Source organism: Natator depressus, chromosome 2 (genome assembly GCF_965152275.1).
Source record: "Natator depressus isolate rNatDep1 chromosome 2, rNatDep2.hap1, whole genome shotgun sequence".
In the NCBI taxonomy this organism is placed as follows: Eukaryota; Metazoa; Chordata; order Testudines; family Cheloniidae; genus Natator; species Natator depressus.
The window spans coordinates 102,795,644-102,819,272 of record NC_134235.1 but is presented as its reverse complement, the minus strand read 5'-3'; the positions used below and the strand labels follow the sequence as shown (position 1 = coordinate 102,819,272).

General features: G+C 40.7%; 1 protein-coding gene across 5 annotated transcripts in view; it reads left to right on the top strand.

The window, feature by feature from the left end:
- CARMIL1 (capping protein regulator and myosin 1 linker 1) overlaps positions 1–23,629 on the top strand; it is a 244,285-nt gene that overhangs the window by 127,969 nt on the left and 92,687 nt on the right. For all 5 annotated transcript variants that reach the window (XR_012638120.1, XM_074944764.1, XM_074944763.1 and 2 more), the window contains exons 13-20: positions 1,623–1,726; positions 5,188–5,265; positions 5,356–5,432; positions 8,368–8,472; positions 14,483–14,552; positions 20,193–20,274; positions 21,079–21,178; positions 21,269–21,323. Coding sequence is in view for 4 of the 5 variants with exons in the window: in XM_074944764.1 (XP_074800865.1) it covers positions 1,623–1,726; positions 5,188–5,265; positions 5,356–5,432; positions 8,368–8,472; positions 14,483–14,552; positions 20,193–20,274; positions 21,079–21,178; positions 21,269–21,323 (671 nt within the window). In the remaining variant the exon portion in view is untranslated. The remainder of the gene's footprint in view (positions 1–1,622; positions 1,727–5,187; positions 5,266–5,355; positions 5,433–8,367; positions 8,473–14,482; positions 14,553–20,192; positions 20,275–21,078; positions 21,179–21,268; positions 21,324–23,629) is intronic.

The following is a 23,629-nucleotide window of genomic DNA, read 5'->3' as shown; positions in this document are numbered from 1 at the left end:
CTAAAGGAGAAGTGATTCTACTTTTTAGCCTAGTGCCCCCCAACATTAACTAGCTCAAACATTGCTTCATTATCCTAGTTCTCAGAATCATTTGCTGCTGTTGAATCATATGCTACTGTTGCTATTTGGATGGGATATAGCATGGTGTTTGTGTGCGTGTACATCTGCACTGCTCCTTTCTACTTCCGTATAGTAACAACTGCTGTTAACACTCATTAAAATGGGCATGTGGCTAGAACCCATTGTACCCAAGTAGATCTGTTAAAGATTCAAAAAACTTGCATTTTGTATATACAGTGTTCCAGCCCTGCAGTTTGCAGGTGGAATGTGTTTAGTAACAAAGACTTACCGTAAAAAAAAATTAAAAAAAAAAAATTGCAGAGTGAAGAGTGAATATTTGAAAGCTTGGCAGATATATTATCATGTACTGACTCTTTTCAGAGAGAGGCCCATTTCCAAAAATAATCCCTGAAGCCAACAAGCATGCTACTGTACTAATATTGATCTCATCTTAATATTTTGGTGTTTGGGAAAACTAGAGCACCAAATCTAAACATCTGTGGCTCCTGATTTTGCCAGCTTCCGCCTCATATGTTCCTTGGCAAACCTGTGTCCTTTCTAGCATTACGAATTTCAACGTATTTTTAACCTGAAAGATGGGCTTCTATCCATTGCCAATCCGTGTTTATGAAATTGTTGTCTTGTCTGAAAAGCTGCCAACTGTTGCTCAGCAATTCAAAGCACTTGTCTTCTCTGTTGCTTTGACCAAGCACTTAATAAAATCCATCCTTCTATTATAGGAGGCAATGATGCTTGTGTGTCTAATGGATTTTCTTAGGTACTTACTGATTGAGAGGCAGCCTACAGCCATCCGGAATGATTCAAGAGTTCAGTGATAAACTACCATGCCTAATATGCAAGTTACATTTGCTGGAGGTGTCCACTTCATCTCTGTTTTAAATAACTTAGGAACCCTTTTGAAGGGAGTGCTGATTTGTTGGTTCTTGACACATAATTTTTCAGTTTAATACCAAAAATATTTATTTGTTCTGAACAGGATTTAATACTGTACATCAGTGTGTTCAAATATATATTTCCTGATATGTTAGTTCGTCAAATATTTTTCTGAAATTACCGGTGAATACATAATTTAAATGTTTGAACTTCTATGTCTTGTCAACTGCCTTTGAAGTAGTAGTGAACTATAATTGTTAATGTATTTGCCTTCTGCAGATGTTTTTATTTAAATATTCTTGTTTACAATAAGATGTCTTCACATTACTTAAAATATAGTTTGTGTGTAATGTTAAAAAAAACCACTAGAATTGAGCTAAATACATGGTACAGTAAATGTATCAGAAGGTTGTTCCTAAGGATCTGGTAATACAGGTTAAGGGCCTGGTCCTGCTAGATGTAGGGAATCCCTAATGAAGTCAATGGGAGCTGAGGGAGCGTGGCACCTTTCAAGACTGGACCCTGTAGGAAAAAAATAAATCCTAACAATTCTGATAGCAGGAGACCATTGATATTTGACAGTGTGTTCACTGAAACTGTGTCCTGACAAGGTTTATGATAATTCTTTATTTAGCCCAACTAAGTTAAATATTGACATTTTGTTGCAGGGGTGAATAGCCTTTCCCAGTCACTGAGTGCCAACCAGCTGATTGCTAACACTCTCACCTACCTTGACCTCTCAGGGAATGTTCTCCGGGGTGATGATCTCTCCGTATGTGTTCCTTATTCTTCTGATTCCTGAAAAAAAAGTATATATTTAATGTAGTGTGAGTGGGGAGGGAGGATTATTTTGGGGGGGATATTGTGTTAATTTAACTCAAGTTCTAGTGGTGATTAAAATGACACAGTGATAACATTGCCTTCCAGTTGTGACGCTGCCTGGTATGGGACAGAGCTAAGAGTGCCAGTCTCAGGTCAGACTGCCAGAAAACAGGGCATGTACTCCAAACTGGTGGTATATTCAATCCTAAAATTTCATCAAGCCAGTAACAAATGTGTGCTTCCAAAATACTATACTAGTTATTTTGAAGCCACGGACAGTCCCCTGCAGGACCTCTAGCCCCTCATGTACCACCCAGACAAACCAGACTTCTGTCATAAATGATTATTAAAACCAAAACTCTCATATATTAGGTTCTTCTAGTTCCAAAGAACCAGACACGTACTCCAGGTCAAAATATACTTCAGATCTTACCCCAAAAACATGCTGGTAGCCAATCTTTTAGTAACTAAAGGTTTATTAATATAAAAGAACGTTATTTAAGAGGTTAAAATGAAATCATATACATTACAGTTCATTTCAGAGTTTGTAGATCAGTATAATAGCAATGATGTTAAATCTGCCATCTTGCAGTAAGTTTCTCTGGTTCATCCCAGATATTGGGGTCCTCAGCCCATTGTTCAAAGCTTTTCTTTGTTAGAAATCGTAATCCAGAGATGTGGAGCAAGAAAGAGGCAAAGGAATGATGATACCCCCCGGTCCATGTGCATGGAAAGTTACTGTCTCAAACATGGAGTCAGGGATCACATGTTCTACATGTCGTGCTGAGTCATTGGGCCTCCACTGTCTATGTGTTCCTGCTCTCTGAGGTGTCCTTGGGAGGGGCTCACTGGAAGAGTTGATTCTTCATGGCTGGCTAGTCTGGATGTAAATCTGTCTGGTGGGTGTTTGAGATACAAACACAGCAAGGATTCATAACTTCATACACAATGATAATACACGCATATAAACAGGATAACATTGTTCAACAAATCACAGTTTTTCCAATGATACCTTATAAGGCATACTTTGCATAACATCTATCACAACTGTGCAACAGTGGTGATACATCAGTGTTAATACTTCAGTGTACACATGGTCATCTTTCCTTCTATACAGTGTCACACCAGTATAAAGGCAAATTAAGTTTTAAACTTCACATGCAGCTAAACTAATTCACTTCACTTTGCTCCTATGCAAATTCTCACATTTGCTGATCAGTCAGAAAACTGTCAATTGTGTCAAACTCTGGTGGTCATATGACATAAAAAATTGTCCACTGAATACCACATTAAAGTAACTAAATTCAATAAATTGGTCTGGTCTTTTGTGTTACTGCCAGTGAGGTCCGGCATTGTTTCATTTTCGGTGTGTTGAAGGACACGAGGCTCAAAATAACATTTTATTCAGACTTTCTTCATCACATCCATCCCAGTCTCACTTATTCACACGTCCTCGGTGTCCAGGCTGGGATACCTAAGAAATGAAGATTAAGGAATTCAAAATAAGCACTACAAGAGTCCATTTTCACTTGACACACGCTTGGAGTATACAAAATAAAATGCCTTCTGGCTTTATGTGAATTCCACCCCAGATTTTCCTTGGTATCTGCTAGACATTCATATACACATTTACAAAACACATCATCCTGTGCTTAAGAGAGCAGAACTCTCAGGTGAAGAACTAGAATAATGTTGACAAATGAGAGCCTTTAGAGAAGCAGCAAAAATAAAATAAGGGAATAGATTGGTTTACTTAAAACCACATATTTATAGAATTTATAATAAAATTAGTGTGCGTAGCTCAATCAAACAGTGGTTGAGGAGAAAGTGATAGGTGGCTGCAAATATTTTAAAGGGTGCAAACACCAGAAGGGAGAGACATTTTTAAGTGGCACAAGTGGATGTATCTAGTACAGGGGTAGGCAACCTATGGCACGTGTGCCAAAGGCGGCACGTGTGCTGATTTTCAGTGGCACTCACACTGCCCAGGTCCTGGCCACCGGTTTGGGGGACTCTGCATTTTAATTTAATTTTAAATGAAGCATCTTAAACATTTGAAAACCTTATTTTCTTTACATATAACAGTATAAGTGTATAATATTTAACGAAACTAGAGAGAGACCTTCTAAAAAGGTTAAATGTATTACTGGAACGCAAAACCTTAAATTAGAGTGAATAAATGAAGACTCGGCCCACAACTTCTGAAAGGTTGCTGACCCATGATCTAGTATATTAATGAAATGAATTTTAGCAATGTAAAACTTAAAAGTATTTTTATGGTATTGCACCTAACAGTCAGATCTGTTAAATTGTGGAATAATTTTCCAACAGAAGTGATGGAAACTCCATTGTTTGCAATATAAAATTAAACTGAGGGTTTGTCTACGCTGGCAATTTACAGGGCTGTAACTTTCTCGCCCCTCTGAGCGCCACAAATTTCAGCGCTGTAACGCGCTGGGAGCTATGCCCCTGGTGGAGGTGGGTTTTTTAGAGCGCTGGGAGCGCTCTGCTGTGACTACACAAGCCACATTAAAGCGCTGCCACGGCCGCGCTTTAGCATTGCCAGTGTAGACTAGCCCTGAGCAAAGCACTGGAAAATTTACTGTAGGGAATATTCATGCATTGGTACTAGAGGGGCTAGGTGACCTAGTGTTGTAGGGATTTGATTTTTCAAAAGTCCTGAGCACTCTTAACTCATCTTGACTTCATTTGGAGTTGCGGGGGCTCAGCACTTCTGAAAATGAGGGCCAACTTTTCTTATCTCTAATTTGTTTGGTTCCTAGACATTAAAAAAAAAAAAATTGTCAGATGTAGCTGGTGCCTTTACCTAGGCTAGTGCATAGGTAATATATCCTTAATATTATAATACACATCATTCATTAAAATATTATGTTATCAGTACCCATTTTACAATATCTCTGAATTGACCTAAGGCACTGGTAATATGTGTTTTAATAAAGTCTTGTCAGAAAGAATTATAAGGTTCAGACACAACTTAGCTGCCGGCCTAATGCAGTAGAAAGGGTTGACTTAAACTTTCAAAACTGATTAGCCTTTTTGGAGTATGGTTGTAATCCGGATGGCATTCCAATCTGTTCTGAACTAAAATTAATTAGCACTTTCTGCAAAATGTGTAGCAAATTGCCGGCTACTCAAGATAAATCAAGCTATGAAAGTCAAGAATGCTATGTGGTAAATGTGATCCAGGCAGCATTCTTTTCCGGTCATTTTAACAAATGTTTTACTTTTGAGGGCTAGAAGATAACATCCATTCAGAGAAAATAGCTTCAGTCAAAACTGTTGGAGTCCAATTTAAAATAAATGTCTCAATTTTATTTGAAGAGATAAAATAAAAATAATTCTGTGTAATATGTACAAAACATAATAATCATATTTTTTTCTCATTTGAAGAGCTTGTATAATTTTTTGGCCCAGCCAAATGCCATTGTTCATCTGGATTTATCCAACACAGAGTGCGCACTAGACATGGTAATCTTATTTCTTTTGATGGTTCAAAAAAACACCATTAGTATTACCAACAGGTTTATTGCATATAAACGTACCTTCTTTATTTCTCAGGTGTGTGGAGCTCTCCTCCGCGGATGCCTTCAGCACCTAGCTGTGCTCAGCCTGTCCAGGACAGTTTTTTCTCACAGGTATGGGTTTAAATATAGTTATTTCCAACTCCTGGAAATATTTTATTATTCTTTTTTGCACTTCTGCAGCAGTTTTCTTATGTGGACCTCAAGCAGCTTTAGATTTTCAGTTAAGCGCTGTGTGACAGAGATTATTTATCCCCAAAGAATATTCACCTGTGCCACAACTGTTTCTCTGCATATAAAAGCCAAGGCCGGTGTTAGGGGATAGCAAGCAGGGCAGTTGCCCGGGGCCCTGCAAAGCTAAGTTGCTCAGGCTTCAGCCCCAGGTGCAGGGCTTGGAGCCTTGGGCTTCAGCACCATGCAGTGGTGCTTCAGCTTTCTGCCCTGGGTCCCAGCAAGTCTAATGCTGGCCCTGCTTGGCAAACCCCCTAAAAACTGCTCGCGGCCCCTGAACCCTGGTTGAGAACCACTGGAATAAGCTATCTTACATAATATGCTCGCTCTGATCCTGACTCAGCAAAGCACCTATACACATACTTAACTGAGGTAGGTAGTGCAATTTGAAATGTGACTATTCCCTTACTTATGGTTAAGCATATGCTTAAGTGCTTTGCCGGACTGGTCCCTCAGTCAGGCCATAGACTCAACAAAGTGGAGCCCTGCCTTGTTCTATTTGTTCTTTCCCATACCCTTTGGAGCCCTGACTGTTTCCTTTCCATTCCCTCAAGTGGAGCTATTTGCTAGACATCAGTAGAACAAGCTATCCTGCATAATATGCTTGCTCTGATCCCGACTCTTTCCATACTCACATGCACATTGAAAATTAAATCCATTTAGGTTACACTTGCCCATACACACGGTTTCAGTGAAATGTTGGCAGACTGTAAGTTTAACATGAAACAAAAACCCAGGGCACTCGCTCAAGGTAAAATTTAATAGCTAAAGCATATTGCTTTCACCTGCCCCACCCCAGAAACGGCAGTAGTTTTCCCTCAAACTATCAACAGAACAAAACCAAAAACCACTCCTGAAAGCTGAGCCCAAATATGCAAAATTTTAGCCTAAAGATAAAACTTTGTCACCTGTAATTATCTGAAAATGACCCTTTGAATTGATATTCTTGTGCAATTCTAAGTGTAGGTGTCTACCTGCATTACTGTTGTTACCATTTAGATTGTGGTAAAGCCCATCCTGTTCTAGGCTCTTTCCAAACACTGAGGAAGACAGAGTTCCTGTTCCCAAAAAGCATTAGTACTGTACCAAAGGAATTGACTTATCTGCTTGTAGGCACAATATTCCAGAACTGCACTGAAAATCAGTGTTAGCTAAAAAATTAAACATTAATTTTCAGTGCTTTCTTATCTGCTTTTTTTTTTCTTTTCTTTCTCTCTTCCTCCCTCCCCCCAATTGCAGAATAGTCCTTTCTTTTAGGGTAGAGCTGGGCATAAAAGATGTCATTTCACAGAGGATTTCAATATTTCTAAATCTAGTTTTGTTCCAATGCAAAACGAAAACCAAAAAGTTCAAAAGTCTCTGTGAAAGGGAATGGAGGCAGGGACCCTGGAAATGCTGGGGTCCCTGTTTTCAAGGCAGTTCATCTTTCAGGCTGCCCCAGCGTGGGGGACCTTGGGAGCCCAGACTGCTGAGCAGCTGAGGCTCCTAGAGTATCCAGGTGGTCTCAGTTCCTCCTCAGCCCACCAGGCAGGCTGCCAGAAAACTAAGCGGAATTCCAGTGGAACCCTGTTGAAATTGAACAGTCTCTACAAAATGTTTGCTTTGATGTGTTGACCAATTTGGATGAAAAAACTGTTTCCTCTGTATCTTTCGGACCATCTCAATTTTGGGGGCCTGATCTCATATTCACTGAAATCAGCTGAAAAACTTCTGTTGACTTTAATGGACATAATGTGAGGCCCTAATCAAGCTGAAAACATAGTTTAGTAAGGAAGAGAACACTGATTTGAAGAAGAGAATTTGGGTTTGTGTTGGTCGGTACTCAGTTCTGCCCCTGACTGGCTCTGTGATCTGAGAGAGTCAATTACTCTCTCCAGGCCTCAGTCTTCCTTCTGTAAAAAGAAGACAGGCCTCCTTTACAGACTTGTTAAAGTTACTCTTATGAAACCTTTTGAGAGCCGGTTATGAAGCATTGCTTTTATTTTTATTCTAGGGGATTCAGACTCTGCCATGGTACTGTTTTGCTATTTATGTTAAAAAGAGTGGCAGATATTCTATCCTTTAGATTTTCAGTCTGCAGTGATGCCCACTGAATATTGAAATTGGACCATAAAAACAATAGGAATAAATACCAGAATGGCCTAAGTACATTTGCTCCTCTTGAAACCCAAGTTTCACATTATATAGCTAGTATTTTTATTTATTGTTATTGGAAGTCAGTAGTGACTATTCTCCCCCTCTCCCTTTCCTTTTTTTATTGAGCGTAGTCCTTTTGAGGATATTGACTGACAGCACTGGAGGCAGAATCCTCTCTCTGGAGAGCAGTTATATCACAGGAAATAGCAGTGTAAGCTGCCCTGTCTTTCCAGATCAATATGCCTCAACACTAACCTGGAGGCATCACTTCTTCACACCTATTGCTTGGTACTACATTCAAACGTTAAACAATAACTGTCTCTAGGGGTGAAAAGTTATTTCCTTCTCATAACAATTTTGACCCTTTGCTTCTCTCCTGGTGTTGTGAATGCCTGTCGACTAGTAACTGGGCTGAAGTCACCTGGTTATTTTATGTAGGTCACCAAGGAACCATTAGTTAGTAATACCTTCTGAACAAGAAATGGGACATTGATGAATGCTGTTGAGTCTCCATTTTGATGCCTTTTTGTTTTTGAGCTAATTGAAAGCTACCTAGATACGATTGTTAAAGATTAAGTACATTAATTACTAATAAAAGAGTGCTGCTGACCCTGACATCATGAATTTGCAATCTGTTGGATGTTCAAATGTTGCTTTTACCCCCCCTCCCCCCAATTTACAGGAAAGGAAAGGACGTTCCCCCATCGTTCAAACAGTTTTTCAGCAGTTCACTTGCTTTGATGCAAATCAGCTTTTCGGGGACTAAACTCTCTCCTGAGCCTCTAAAGTAAGTGCTGCATTGATTTTTCCTGTGACTTAAAAACACAGTTTGCATGGTTATTTATATATATGTCTAATCCTGAAAATGGAGAGGAAAGCAGATCATGTCTGCACATTATTCAGAGCCCCATTTACACTTTGTCACTGAGAAAGTGAGTTTCATAATGGTCAACCATGCTGAACTGGCAGAGTTGGAATGTAACAGCCTGGCTCGCTGCTTAAGGGCTGGGGCTAGCCATCCCTGATCACAGAATGAGCCACACCTGGGAAAGATCAGGGTGATTGCCATATGAAGAACAGCAGGAGGCTGCAATGAAGGGTGCTCAGGAGTCAGCCAAGCCTGTTACACCTGGCACAGGCTGCTGCGGGGACCCCCTCCTCTCAAAGAGAGAAGCAGGAGGCCTGGGGGAAAAGTAGATGCAGAAACTGGAGGAAGCCATTTGTCTGCTGGCTGAACAGCACAGTGGACTCAGGCAGTTCTTCTGCAGGAGCAGCAGGAGGGGCAGCAACAGCAGAAGGCACAGTCGGCCTCGCAGCAGGAAGAATAGATGATTGGGTTTGGGGCCCAGAGGTGTTGCAGAGACCACCGCCACCTGCGAAAGATAAATGTCTTTGTGTGTTTCTGGTGTGGAAGACCATGGCTCAACAGATTTGAGTTGCTGTGGGAGGCATAAGAAAAAAACAAGCATGAGAGGTCAGGGACCCAGAGTAAGGGTCCATCCCAGTGTTTTAGATGTGGCATGGAAGAGTACATTAAGAAGGTCTGCCCCTTGCATAATGGGAAGGGAAAAGCCCTGCAGACCAAGAAAGAGTGAGGGAGAGTTGACAAGTGGAACAGTCTGTGTGTTCCCGGAAGTGTTTCAGTCCTGTCTACCTGTAGTGAGAGAAGCAAGTTGGAACGGTGAACTGTGTTTGAGCACAGGGGGAAATAAAGCCAGAGTTGACTGCTGGGAATGTGACCAAACTTGGAGGATGCCCGAGAACGGCAGGGTTGTGTTAGTGTTTGGGAGAAGGGGGTGAACACAGAGTCTGCGGTGAAAGTGGACATTGCAGTCATGGCAGCCCCTCTTAGAGCTGCCAAGAATGCAATACAGCACTGGGAGGAGAGGCTTCTCTGATGGAGAAGGATCAGAAGGAACTTGGTGCCTTGAAGGATAAGTGGCAGGCCCTGCAAGAAAGGGAGCAGTTAGTAGAGGAGCATCAGATGACTCTAGAGGAGAGAGATTGCCCACTCATTATGCTGAGCCAGTTGAACGGGGAGCTAGAGAATCTGAGATGTCAGACCCCACAATCATGTTGTCGACAAGAGTGGAATTGTATGGTGTGGGGAAAGTAGAACTTTCAGGTAGAACTTGACCCGGGGTGGGCAAGGTTCTAAGTGGTGGGAGGCAGGTAACAGGGTGGCTCTTCCTTTTAAGGGCTGGAGGGCTGGCCAACCCTAACTACAGAATGAACCACACCTGGGAGATACAAAAATGATTGCCCTATAAAGAGCAGCAGGAGGCCACAATAAAGAGTGGGTGCTCAGGCATCAGCCAACCCTGTTACGAAGCCTAGGCTCTCCCCTAGGTTTCTACTTGCCTAGCTAATATTGCTACACACTGCTCTGTCTACACTAGACTTCTAGAATGTGTTAGTTAGCTAACATTTTCTAAATCCCAGTGTAAACAGAGACTGTAAGTTGACCTGCCTGGTTGGGAGACCGATTGTTATGGAGGGAGATGTAGGAAGCAGGCAGTAACTTAATAGGTGGTTAGCTAATGGACTGGAATTTAATATAGCTTAAAGGCTAAATCAGTGAGGTGGAGGGGGAGGTCTGGAGCTAGTGATTGGGTTAGAGTTGGAGGAAAAACCTGGGATGGAATCAGCCCAGGAGAGAGAGAAAAGTGGAAAGGACAGGTGATGGGGTGGAGAAATCACAGTGAATACCATAAGCTAAAGAATAGCATAGCTTCTTTTGAGATGCAAATTGATACAGGGAGAGAAGAGGAGATGAGATAAATAAGACATAGTTAATGAACCATCCTGAGGAACTGTGTAACCATTATCTTCTGTTCTTTCCATTCCCTCTATTACGTTCTCCTTTGTTATATCCTGTCTTAAGCTTTGCCTAGACTGGGAAAATGTTGTATTAATCAGTGTTCTTGAACACTACTTACCACCTAGTGTAGGCAAAGGCATGGTGTTGAAAAACATATTCGTTATAGTTAACCCACGGGGGTGCTCACTGTATGGTGGATGTGGATAGCAATGAGAGCAAAGGAAATGTGTAGCCATCAACACAGAGCAAATGTTGTTCTTATGAAAAATGCCATGAGACCTTTTAATGTCCCTATAGAGAGTAAAAAAGACCAAAGACCCTAATTCTGCATATTTAACGTTTGGATGTGACAACTCACAGACTTAAAGTTAACCATGTACCTAAGTGTTTGCAGAATTGGAACCTAATTTGTTAAAGATGGTCTCAAAAAACCCTTTTCACAATACACCACATGGTATTTAATTATATACTTTCAGCAGTATGGTACTATTTATTGCAAACCCCCCCCCCCTTTTTTTTTTTTTTTTTTTTTAATTTAAAGCAATAAAATTGTTTGGCTGTTTCATTATTGTGCTGTTTCTTTGGTTTACGGTTTTCCCTCCGTCTGAGCTGAAGTGTTTCAAGGTACTTCCAAGTACAGTGAGTCTCAGTGCAACTTGATTTCACCCTCAAAGTTGAATGGTACAGTACAGATTGAATGGTACAGTTCCAAAAAATCCCATGGATACTGTTTCAGCCATGATAGTACTTGGGACTCAGTATGTTTTCAGTGCGATTGTTAGCATTTTTCTCTGAAATATGATTTTTTTAAAAATCTTGCATAAAATTAAGGGCTTGTCTATGGTGGGGTAATGAGCACCACATGGCTGTGAGTTCTTAAGTGCGCAAATGTGTTGTGCATTAATTGGCCCATGTGGACCTTGCTGGTGTGCACTAAATGGTTCCCAGTGCACTTTAACATAGTGCGAACCAACAGTGCTTGCACAGACCAGTTAATGCACAACAGATTCGTGCTCTTTAGAATCATACCTCCACAGGGCACATCAACCCAAACCCTAAAATTCTGGTTTAAATCATGAAGAGGCTATAAGATTAAGTCTGAAACTGCTGTTTTCACATTTACTGGGCTTTAGTTATTACAGAGGTCTCTAAATAGAAGATAACTTACTTAAGTAAATTGGAAATGAAGGCAAATCAAGGGAATTTGAGAAGTAACATGGTATACAATACCAATAATATTTCTGTATCATCTTTCATCTGTGTATGTCTAAGAGTTTTGCAAACATAGATCTTGCAACAGCTTTGAGAAGGAGGGGAAAGTTCCCTTTTTATAATGTGAAACTAAGGCGCACAGAAGTTAAGTGACTTACCCAAGGTCAAACAGCAAGCCAGTGGAAGAACTTGAAATAGAGCCTTAAAGTCCTGACTCCCAGTCCTCTGTTCTACTGCTAGACTATGTTCTCCGAAAAGTCGCTGTGAAGATGATGCCATCTTAAGCAATTGATCTGCTGCTTGTACCTATTCAGTTATATCTGCCCGCTTTAGTGATTGAACATACGTTTAGTAGAGCTGGATGTAACCATTTCATCCAGGGTTCTCAGTTTGCTTGAAGTTTCAGAATGTCAGAATTTGCTTTAGTTTATAATCGGAATGAAACCAAATGTTAATTAAACTTACCATAAACAAGGAAACCTTCCCCCCCCCCCCGCCCAATTTAGTTTCAGAAACACTGAAACATGCTGATCCCAAAACACAATATGTGAAATTGACCTTCTTGACGGTTTCACTGCCGCTAAATAGTGATGATCTCAGCAACTGCCTGGACTCCCAGGATCTGCAGCTTCGGGCAGCCCTGCTATGGTCTTCCTAGGTCTTCCAGGCTACTGGGCTGCCCTGGAGCTGTAGCCTGTGCTAGGCCTTCCATGCTCCCAGCTCCACAGCAGGGTGTCTGGCAACCCTGCTGTGCTGTGGAGCTCCAGCTGGAGCCTAGGCTTTCAGAAGTCTAGGCTCCCCACTCGGCAGCAGAACTCCTGGCAGCACTGCCGTGGAGCTGGGAATCTAGCAGCTTGGAGAGCTCCTGCTCCAGCCAGGATGCCGGGGGCTGGCAGGCTCTCTGCTGCAGAGCTGAAGATCCTGGAACATGAACTCTGGCAGTTTTCCAGTGCGCCATTCAGTTTTGCCTATGCATTTCCATTGAAGAGAATGGTTGCACAGGTGTTACTGAGGGCATAATTAGAACGCAGTGGGGTTGCACAGGTGTAATGAGGACAACATTGGGCCTGCAGTGTCTTTTCTTACTGCTGATAATTTATGAGAAAAAAAGAATTAACGCTGATTCTAAGATCCTACGGGGTGTTTACAGCACTGGCAGTATGCCATGCCTGCATAGTAGCTTTTGAGGGAGCTTTGACAGGAAATGGAAGCTTTAGGAAACTGTTGCTGAGCTTACACAGCAGCAATTTCTCCAAGTTACTTTTCTGGCTGTTAAAATGAAAATAAATGAATTAATCAGTAGAAAAGGACGGAATCTACCGCTCAGATCAAGGGGCAGGTATGATGTGGTTTACATGAAGGATTACCTGGGCTCCGGTATGAAAATCTAGATTCGCTGTTGCTTTCGTGCTCCGCATGCCAGGCTTTACACATTGTCTGCCGTGCACCAGGTCTCTTTGAGGCACGTGGCTCAGCAAAACAGGATTGTTTTGTCTCTCACTGAATACTTCAGATTCTGTTAGCTTGACCCTGGCTGAAGTGAAGGGCAGGCAAAAAAGTTATTCCATCTTTCTGTTGAGTAACTGATTTAACATCAGCCTCCTCCATACGAAGCCACTAGTAGTTGTCTGAGGTGCTCTCCGAAGCACACATGCTTACACTTGCTAGTACTAAGGTCCCAATACAAGCAGTAGCATTTAGCTACTTGGGCCAGTTTCATCCCTGGTGCAATTTTGTTGATGACAGTGAATCTATATTAAGGATGGATTTGAGACAACCCTGGAGGATTTCAGTTCCATAACTTCCCTCCCTCACTCCCCAATTTGGAGTCCTGCTTCTATGTATCATGCAATTTAAAGGTAACGTGTACCCATGTTATTTGGAATAGTGCTTTGAAATTCTCAGCATGGATAAACTGAGAATTGTCTATATGTTGACATGTGTTTGAAATGCCATACTTCAGGGGGAACAGAATGGGTGAAGTTTTTGTAGAAACAGCTGACTAGCAGTTGCTTGTTCAAACTGTGAAAAGGAGTTGCAGCATTTGTGGCATGTATGTGAGTAAGCTGAGGGTCATTTCATTCACATGCTTTTAGGCTGTGACATCACCTGGTCATGATGACAATGGCATCATGCGCTACGGTAATGATACAGCTGAGTGGGGACTCCCCAGGCAGTGACGGGCATGCCCTGATGATGGCTATGTTTGTGTGATGAAAGTAATACTGTATAATGCAATGTACCTTCGCCAAGTGAAAAAGTAGATTTTCAAGTAATGGATGTTTAACTTTAAAAACTAAATACTATGTTCTAAGGGAAAATACTGTTGATCTGCTCCAAGGTTAATCGCAGCATGATTCTAGTGCACCATACACTTTAAAAAAAAAATATATATATATATATATTTTTTTTTTTCCTGCAAGTTTTTGGGAAATAGTCTGTGCTGTACTGCCATGATAGCTCTCTAATGTTGTAATCATTAATGTTCTTCTGATGAAAATGCAGGAAATGTGTCTGTGGCGAACACAATTAAACGTTGATACACAATCTGTTTTACTGTGTATTTATTTGCATTACATCCCTTCCGAATTCGCTGTAGGACTCTAACTATAACATAAAGAGTTACACGGTCATTGCCATTTAAGAGTAACATAATTGCTGTGTTTTGTTTTAATATGGCTCTTTGAATTATTGGTGGTGTTACTGCTTGGGTTTTGTTGTGAATTTGGTGTTTTATAATACTTCTAATCTTGATCTTTTTCAGAGCACTCTTATTAGGCTTGGCTTGTAATCCGAACCTGAAAGAGGTGTCTTTAGATCTCAGTAGCTGTGAGGTAAGAATACTGTATCAGAACAAGTTGGAAAGCAGCAATTACTTGGAATTACTCTTTTCATCAGATACATGGAACCATTTGCTCCTCTTTTGTAGTTAAAAGATATAGAAAAGATAAATTATTTTTATAAAAATGAGCTGATATATATATATATATAGTGCCAACCAAATAGGAGTAAAACTATTTGTCGTGGGCTTGGCTGGTAATGCTCATTGCAAAGATTTTTCTAGATGATGCAGAGCACTGCACTGTTAGAGGCATGGCATCCTCTGTAAAATGGAGTTGTAATGGAAAGTGGGCTTTTCTAAACCCCAGGCAACCTGAGCTGAATGGGTAGCAGCAAGCTGCATATCTTGAAGCTCTTACTGCAGTCTGACTCTCTTCTCCCCAATTTCTCTTTGAGCCCTGCACCCCTTCCCAGATTCACTCTCAGATGTTGTAAGAAACTCTGGTTTTCTAGTTCCAATTGGAACCTCTTGTCGGAGATTATTGAAACATCTCTTTCACTTTAGGAGGCCTGGTCCAGATGTTCGAATTTTTCCACAATAAATAAATAAAACACCCTTGTTTATAATAATCCATTGGAAGTTTGAAGCTAGAGTTTACTACTTTGCTTCGGTTCTCTACCCTTTCCACAGGCTGGAGCTTGCTGTGTGCTGAGCACTCTTTTGAGGTACTTGGCACTCTATCTCATAGAACTACTTAGCATTGCTCAGGATAAAGACCCAGTTGCATTCACTAGATGGTTCCTATGAGTGCTGCATAGATGAAAGATCACTGAAGAAGTTGGGGAAAGGAGGAGAATCACTCACTCAACAACTGTGTGGACTTTGCAAACAAATATGAGAACAAAAGAGTTGTCTGAACTTTAGTCCTCCTAAGCTTAGCAGTGAAAACCCCAGAGGAAAGGGCCCATAGTTTTTTGTAAAGGTGACTTGAATGCCCTAGTGGTGGGGCATCAATAGTGTGATATGTATGGAATGCTGTTTGTGTCAATTTCAAACTAAGCTGTATACCGGCATCTCTGGACCAGATGCATAATGTCTTGGTAGCAGGGGTGTAGTTTGGGGGAGGTAGATGGGACATTGCCTTCCAAAATGGCAAGCCTCAGGCAGGCATGGAATTTGCCACCCTCCATCCCCCCATGCAGCCCTGTTGGGCTGACTGGAGCTGCCCCGCCAAATATAGAAGTAAAACTATGCCTGTGCTTGGTAGCCAGTATGAAGAAAGGGAATTAATTAGTGGAGATTTGTTGAGAAAAGAGGATAGGAAAAGTTGAGGCTAGTTGACCTGAAAATAAGACCTCGTGAGCTGTTCTGGTTTGTGTGTGCTTTCACATGACATACCTATTCACGTTGCATCGTCCCCATCCGTCTGATTGATCTTTGTGAGCAGTCAGAGCACTGAAATGTACAAAAATCCTGCTCTCTGAAGTGCTTCTCGAGAGTAAAGCACACTGACAGAGCAGAGGTTCAGCTCGCTACCTGCATCTCCAATAATCAGATAAGCCAGAGTTTGGTTTTGGTGGGTCTCCTAAAAGAGAAGTTGGCAGCACTCATTTGGGGAGAACTGGTGGATTTTTTTCAAGATTTAAATTAAAAAGTATGTTTGACATATCTTAAATTCTGGGCCTGTCAAATCTGGCTCTTCCCCTCCAAATAGGAGAGAGCTCAACTTGATGAACATAATTGAAGTGCAGAAATCCTTATCCTATGCTATGTTGTTGTCTGAAAATTGATCACACAGTAAAGAGTGGGAATTACATTAGGAGTTTCCCTGATGAGAGAAATACAACCTATTTTTGAATGCATTTAGTACTTTGTTTTGATCTATTGTATCCTTTTGAAACCATTTTCTTTTAAAGAGCAGTAGTGTGTAAATTGCAAATAAGATAGCTTTCAAGTCAGGAAGAGGGAGGGAGGGAGGAATGGGGGGTGTAGTTTCAAAGTCCATTTTTTAAAATATGGAGTCCTGGGTTTTTTTGTTTTTTTGGGTTTTTTTTGTTTTTTGGGTTTTTTTTTTTTGTTTTTGTTTGGTTTTTTTTTGGTTTTTTTAAGAGTAGTTGACTTTTGTGATTGTAAATTACATACATAATTTTGCTGGAGTTCACGGAAAGGAAGACACAAACGTGGCTTTAAGGGCTGGCATTAATGGGGGCAGTTTTTGGAATTAGGCAATTTCTGCAGTCAGTAGAGGAGAAAGCTAAACCACCAGGGCCTGGGGGTGGAGGGAAGCCCCTCATTTGGGGGCCATGCTATGTTGAACACTGAGCCAAGTCTGATCATGGCATATACCTATCACCTTGTGAGCCCTCTTCCACATCTTGTGCAGAAAGGCTGGCCCCTTTCTCACCCCTGTCTGTCTTAATTAAACTGTCCAAGCCTGTACTGGTACTGTGGTTCCTGACCCATGGGAGGAAGTGTATCCCAGGAGTAATGCCAGAGTCAGGAGAAGATGTTCTCTTCTACCTTTTGGTGACTTAAATAGGCTTCCTGCTTAGCTTAGTTTGAAGGATTACCTCCCCCAAGACAAAATGTGAACTTAAAACAGCTGTAAAAGAGAAAATCGAGCCAGTCAGTCAACTGACATTTCTCCATAGTCCCTTGCCGTGACTTGTCTCCCCATGACTAAACCGCATCCATCCTCTTGTGCTTTTAAAAAAAAAGTTATGCTTGCAACAATCTCATCCATAATGTAGGGTAGGAAGCACCCTGACAGGAGCTGAGACTGGTTAGATCTCTGACCTGGTTAGACCTCTGACTCGCTCTGGATGAGCAATCAGCGCAGCCTTTGCCCAGCAATAAAGTCTGTGAGCCAGTTTCCCTCCTCTCTCCCAACTCCAGCTCCTGTGAGGGTAGCAATAAGAGGCAGGAAGCCCTGATTCTTCCACCTTTGTCCTTCCTTCTCCCTGCTCATGCAAGGTTGTATCCAGGCTGCAGGGCCGGGGGCCTTAATTCTGCATGGAAAGATAAATTTCTCCTTTCCTCTCTTTCTTTTCTCTTTTTATTTGCCAGCACATCAAATTTCTGGTGTACTAACTCCAATCCAGAGCTTGATTGTTTTATATTGCTAATTTTATTATGAAAACTGCAGTTTTATTTCTACCTGCTCAGCACTGATATATTGCACTCTTTTTCCCTTCTGCTTCACTTAGCTTGGTCACTGTGTAAGTACCCTCCATGCCTTACCTTCAGCATATTAACCGTTAAATTAGTAAGCACTTTGTTTTCACTCCCCGCATACTGGTACATTATAGCTTCTGCTGTGCTTTCTGCTTTTTAATTGCTGAAAAGCTGGTTCTTAATATGTGATGTATTGGTGTTTGTGATTTCCGAAGTATGGACACAAGATGTGGGGTGTTATATCCTGTCATGGGTCAAGTTTACAAAGGACTGTAAACCTAATCTTTACTTTTGTACACTCTGTCTTTTGTGGGAGAAATAATATAATTTTGACTCTCTCTGACTTTTGGGATCAAATGTTTCTTTACCCTTACATTAAGTAGACATCAATATTCTTATATTTGTGTCCCCTAAAAATTGCAAATATAAAATTGTGGATGTAAACTTAGAAGCTGCCCTTGAAAAATTGTTCCTGTGTGTATTTAAAGCATGCACAGAATTAGCATTTAAGCCCTATTTTGGATGTAATTTTGGCGCAGAGAAATTGTACCATACTATTGATTGATACAGAATCCCCTTCGAGATTCTTATAAAGTTTTTTGAATCCAAAAAGAAATTCTGTGAGTACAGAAACTGACAGTCTGTTGAAATGTAGCCAATAAAAAATGTGCTCAGAGAAATGTTTGTCTAAGTTATACTTTCTTTTTTATGTAACACGAGTTCAAGTCCGAGCAAAGCCAAATTTATAATATGCCACTAAGATGTCCATATTTTTAAAAAGACAAATTAAATAAAGGCTGAGTCCATATAATCTGTCAGTTCCACTGGCTTAACAATAATTAATGTGGCAGGTTGTGTAAAAGGGTTGTCTAGTAGCGTGTGAGTCAGTGAGCAAATTCCAAAGTGAAGTGGAATGATTCTGGCATGCATATTGCAAGTGTTACAAATGCTGTTAGTAAATTAGAGATGGACTAAAGCTGCACAAATTTTGATCCAGGTTTAGATTTTTAACTCCACCAGTTCCAGGAGGGTTTGGATCCGGGGTTTTCTTTCAGTCCATTGAAAAAAGAGGGGCTGTGTACAAAATATCCTTCTTGGTTTAGGCGTATTTTATATTTAAGATTTTAGCTTGGCCCCATCACTGTAATAAAAGTCGAAATTGGGGCATTAAGCTCTTTGTCCACCGATGAGAAATCTACAACCTTTCTTAAAAATTGCTAGAACAGTTAACTGAAGAATATTGCTACAAAATATTAGTGAAATATTGCTACAAAATATTAGTGAATCTGGATTAGAGCTGGGTTAAAGGACCATTTTTGCTTAGAGAATATTCACAAAAATCTGCCAATTTGGTTCAGGATATTTGGTCAAATCTACAAATGAGGTGAAATGTTGCCCCTTTTTTATGCATAGCAATATAACAGAGACAGTACTTTTCCCCCCGATGGGTGAAATGGCAGCTTTATGCTTATAAATCCTGTCTTTTGGTTTCATGAAAACCAGAAAATAGTTTGGAGTGGCAAATATAAAATGTATCATTACTGTCTTTTTTTGTAGTGGTCCTACTCTGGGTGATGTTTATGTAGGGAAGACATGAGTGTGTTGCATTAATAAGAAATATGAAAATGTTTTTCCTTCTTGGAAAACGTTACTTTAGTATGCAATTCATAGAAATGGTCAATAGTTTTTAACCTTTTAAAGTCTGTGGTTTTAATAATTTGTATCCCTGCCTTTGAAGCCTTTTCAGAAATTTCACTAAATCTTGAAACTGTATTTTAATATGCTGCAATAATTCAGATTAATAATGCAGTACTCTAAACCACACAAGTAATCCTTTCTGTCGTAATGTTTTTCCTCATCCCCATTTTGAATAAGGAAAAGCTCATCTTCTGATTCTCGCTGCTATGATTTTATTAGTGTTATAGCTGTTATAAAGCTTTTTAAAAAGTCCATGATTGGTCAAAAAAGGCCAAACCCCTGCTGATCCTTGACTTGTTGCTATTTATCACCCTCCCTTCTCTCTGCTGCACATAGCACCTAGCTTTGGTGCTTAGAGGTAGCAGAAGGCTCTTACTGTAAAACTTTGTCTTTAGAATTCAAGGATGGAAAGGAATGCATAATATCTTTGGCTTTTACGTTGATTGATATCCATTCTTCCCAATAGGAACATAAAAGCACTTAAACGTTTTTACAATAAGGCAAGCAGCAAAAGCCCGAAGTCTCTGCCAGCTTGAAGAGTGAAAGAGGGTTTGTCAGTACCTCTTAAACCCATCCCTGGTTAAGCTTCTGTCCAATACTTGTTACCAGAAAAGAGAGAGAATTTTACCCTTTTATTATATGCATATCACGAGAGATAAGCACAGAGATTTCTGTGTAGGCTGTAGCATTAATGTCAACAAGTTATAATGTTGTTGCTATTTTTGCTCTATGTGGTATCCTTTATATTTACAAAACTCCTGCTGCTATTTTCTGTTATCAAAATACCTTAATTAGTTGCAGATGTTTTGTCTGTCTCTAGTTGAGATCTGGAGGTGCACAAGTTCTGGAAGGGTGCATAGCAGAAGTACACAATATCACCAGCCTAGACATTTCAGACAATGGTAAGTACATGTAAAAGGTAATGCATGCCCTGAAGCTGACTAAGAAATGCTACTTAAATAATTTTATACCATGATGTAATAATGTTTATGTACCATAGGGCTTTGTGTGGGGTTTGCAATATCACAACAGGTTTTAGTAAGAATGGCATCAAAACAAAGTGTGTCCTTGGCTTTGTTTAAGCTTAAGATAGCTGAATCCGAAAGTTATCCAGTGCCTAGTAAGTTTCATCAGCTGAAACATTACCTTTATCAATATGGTAGCCAGATTTCAGCATATTCATTTCCTCACCCAAGAACAGACTGAAATGCAGCCTGTTTTAGCAGGTTGGTTTATTCACAAGCTTCTTACATTAGCCTCTTTGTATCTGGAGGCTGCAAGAGCACGTTGGTACATATAACTGTTGAGATTGGCAATGTAGCATGTTCCTCTAATTCTCAAAGCCAAGGAACAGAAAAGATCTCCATTGCTTAACAAAGAGAAGAATGTTTGTCCTAGTCTTCGCTGGCGGACTGAGGTTTAGGGATTAAATCCTCCTCCTCTTTTTCTGCTGTGTGTGCAGTTGTTGATTAGCGGAGAGCTTTTAAATGGTTTGATCACAAACAATAGGGTTGCCTTGTGGAACAATGGAAAATGAAAGGAGACCAAAAGATTTAAAAATAAAAGAATTTAAAAGAAGTGTTCCAGAGTCATTTAAATTGACATGTTGGTGTAAAGTCACTCAAGTGAATGTGGTTTTGTTGATTCAACCCCGTCTAGCAAATGGAGTGTGTTTTTAATTCTGCATTTAATCTGATTCCTCACAGGCCTAGAATCTGATCTCTCGACACTTGTAATCTGGCTTAGTAAAAATCGATCAATAAGACACTTGGCGTTAGGCAAAAATTTTAACAACATGAAATCCAAGTAAGGTTTTTATTATTTTTTTAAATACTAGCAAAATTGATAGCGAAAAGCTGCTGATTTTAATTGTCTCTATCACTTTTTGCCCTGCAGAAATCTTACTCCTGTACTTGATAATTTAGTACAGATGATTCAAGATGAGGATTCAGTGAGTACCCTTTACCTTACTGTAATAATGCATATTTTATGTAGCATCATCCTTGCAGTTTACCACTGGTTTACTACTGTGAATTTATTTGCTGCCTGTTGTTTTGACAACATTATAAAAACATATTTTGTTTGTTCTGATATTTGTTTTGTTAAATAAGAAATTAGCTTTAAATTGTAATTGGGATTACATATAACTAAAGGGGGATCTGTTTTTCACTTAGTGCATGCTCAGAGCTCTCTTTATGCAGTAATAGAAGATGCACATTGGAAGAATAATTTATTCCAAAATGTTTGAAGTTCTTAACCTAGTTTTCTATAAGTCATACAGTCCTATAGGCACAGATTTTAGACATTTTCATTTCTCAGTAGAAGATTGCAACCTTAGGTTTTTTGGGGGGTGGGGTGAGGAGAGGTAACACTTGCAGAATACAGAATGGGTATTTCCTCATACTGTTCTTGATTACCACATTTTTTGCTCAATAGCATACAGAATTGCTGCATCCGCCCAAGAAAAACTGAAGAAAACTAGAAGAAGTTAAAGGAATATTTTTCTTTATATATTTATTATTTTCTTCACATTCTTAGGAAAAGCCATTCTCTCAGTACAGTACTTCAGTGGGTAATTTTAATGCATCTTTGCATTGAGTGCTCCATTGGCAGCCTGTCCTACAGTCTTCCTTTCCAACCCTTCCCCAAATTTCAAAAGAACCCTTGTTGGCTGGACTTTGCTCCCCCGTTGCCCTATGTGCGTTGTTCCTGGGTTGGCCAGAAGGGATTTCTTAGGGATGCTGACCTCTCTCTGCTTTGCTTTGCTCTGCTGTATATAGGTTTTTGTAGCATGTTTATCACCTTCTTCAGTTCCTTCTCTTCTCTGTCTCCCTCAAATTACAAGTAAGCTCTGCTTTCTCCATCCTCCAAAAATAACTGACTCTTGACTCCAGCTACTGGCCCACCTCCTTTATTCCCTTCACCTCCAAGTTCATTGAATCCACAGTCTGTAACCATTATTTCTATTTCCTCTCCTTCTGGACTACTCCAGTCTAACATCTGTCTTCTCCACTCCATTGAAACTGCTTTTGCCAAGGTTTCTAATGACTGATTATTTCCTGGCCAGATCTTAGGACCTCTACTCCATCCTCTCCTTCTTGACCTCTCAGCTGCTCCTCCCACTCCCTCTATTCATAAGGGTCACACAGGGTTCTGTCCGGCCCTCACCATCTCCTGTCTTGATTGTTAGAGCCTTCTCCTCTCTGCCTACCCTGGCTCCTGTACTGTACTCTCCATTTCATGCATAATGCAGAGACTAACACTCTTTGGATCCATGTGCTGACTCGCTCTCCTCCTCAGCATCAACTCCAAGATCCTTGTCCTCATTTTTAAGGCTCTGTATAACTGCTTCTCCCCTTCCTACTTATCTGACTTCACCTGAAAGCCATCTTCAGGCTTTCTTCCGTGTCCCTCCTGAACTGATACACAACATGCCCTCACCCTCTCTTAAGTCCAGAGCAGTCCCTAGGGTGACAAATCAGCCCCCGCCATAGGTGTGGGAACTACAGGTGCAGGGGTGCTGCAGCATCATCCCTGGGCTCCCGGCCTTATGCGCCCAGGGTCTCGGCTGCCACCCCACACACTCAGGGTCTCGGCTGCTGCTCCGCGCGCTCAGGGTCTTGGCTGCCCAAAGCGCAGGGCCCAGAGCAGTCACCCCAATTCACCGTACCCAAGGGACAGCGCTGCTTAAGTCACTTCCTGCCTTCAAACACCCTTCTCCAGTGACAAAGGAAGTAAGCCAATGAAGTCATTTATTTAGACATTTGAAAAAATGTCACCTCTTCTTTGTGCTGTGCACTAATCTTCACTGCAGAACCATGTGATCTTATTTCTGCAATCCTGTGTCGACTCCCCCCCAACCCCCTCCCTACAGTTTTATTATCTCTCTCTTTGCATCATGTTTGCAATTAGTTTGTAAATTTCTCGGGGCAGAGATCTTGTTATTAATCTGCATTATGAGGTGCCTGGTATATTCATGGGTGCCAAAAACAACAATAAAATTGTCTTCTGGCATCTGAAGGATCTAGCTCATAAGCCCAAACTCTGTTGTCCTGTATGTGAACAAGTTGTTTCAGACAGACTCTAAGAATGACTCTCTGTCCATGCTGAGGTACTCCTGAAATGGAGGTGTCTTCACTTTCACATGCTTGCCAGCATTGTAAAATGATCCTTTCATTTTCAGTTCTTCTGTTTTTCTTAATCATAACTGTTACTTAACTAATGGTTGAAAAAGATTATCTGCTGTTTAGTAGTACC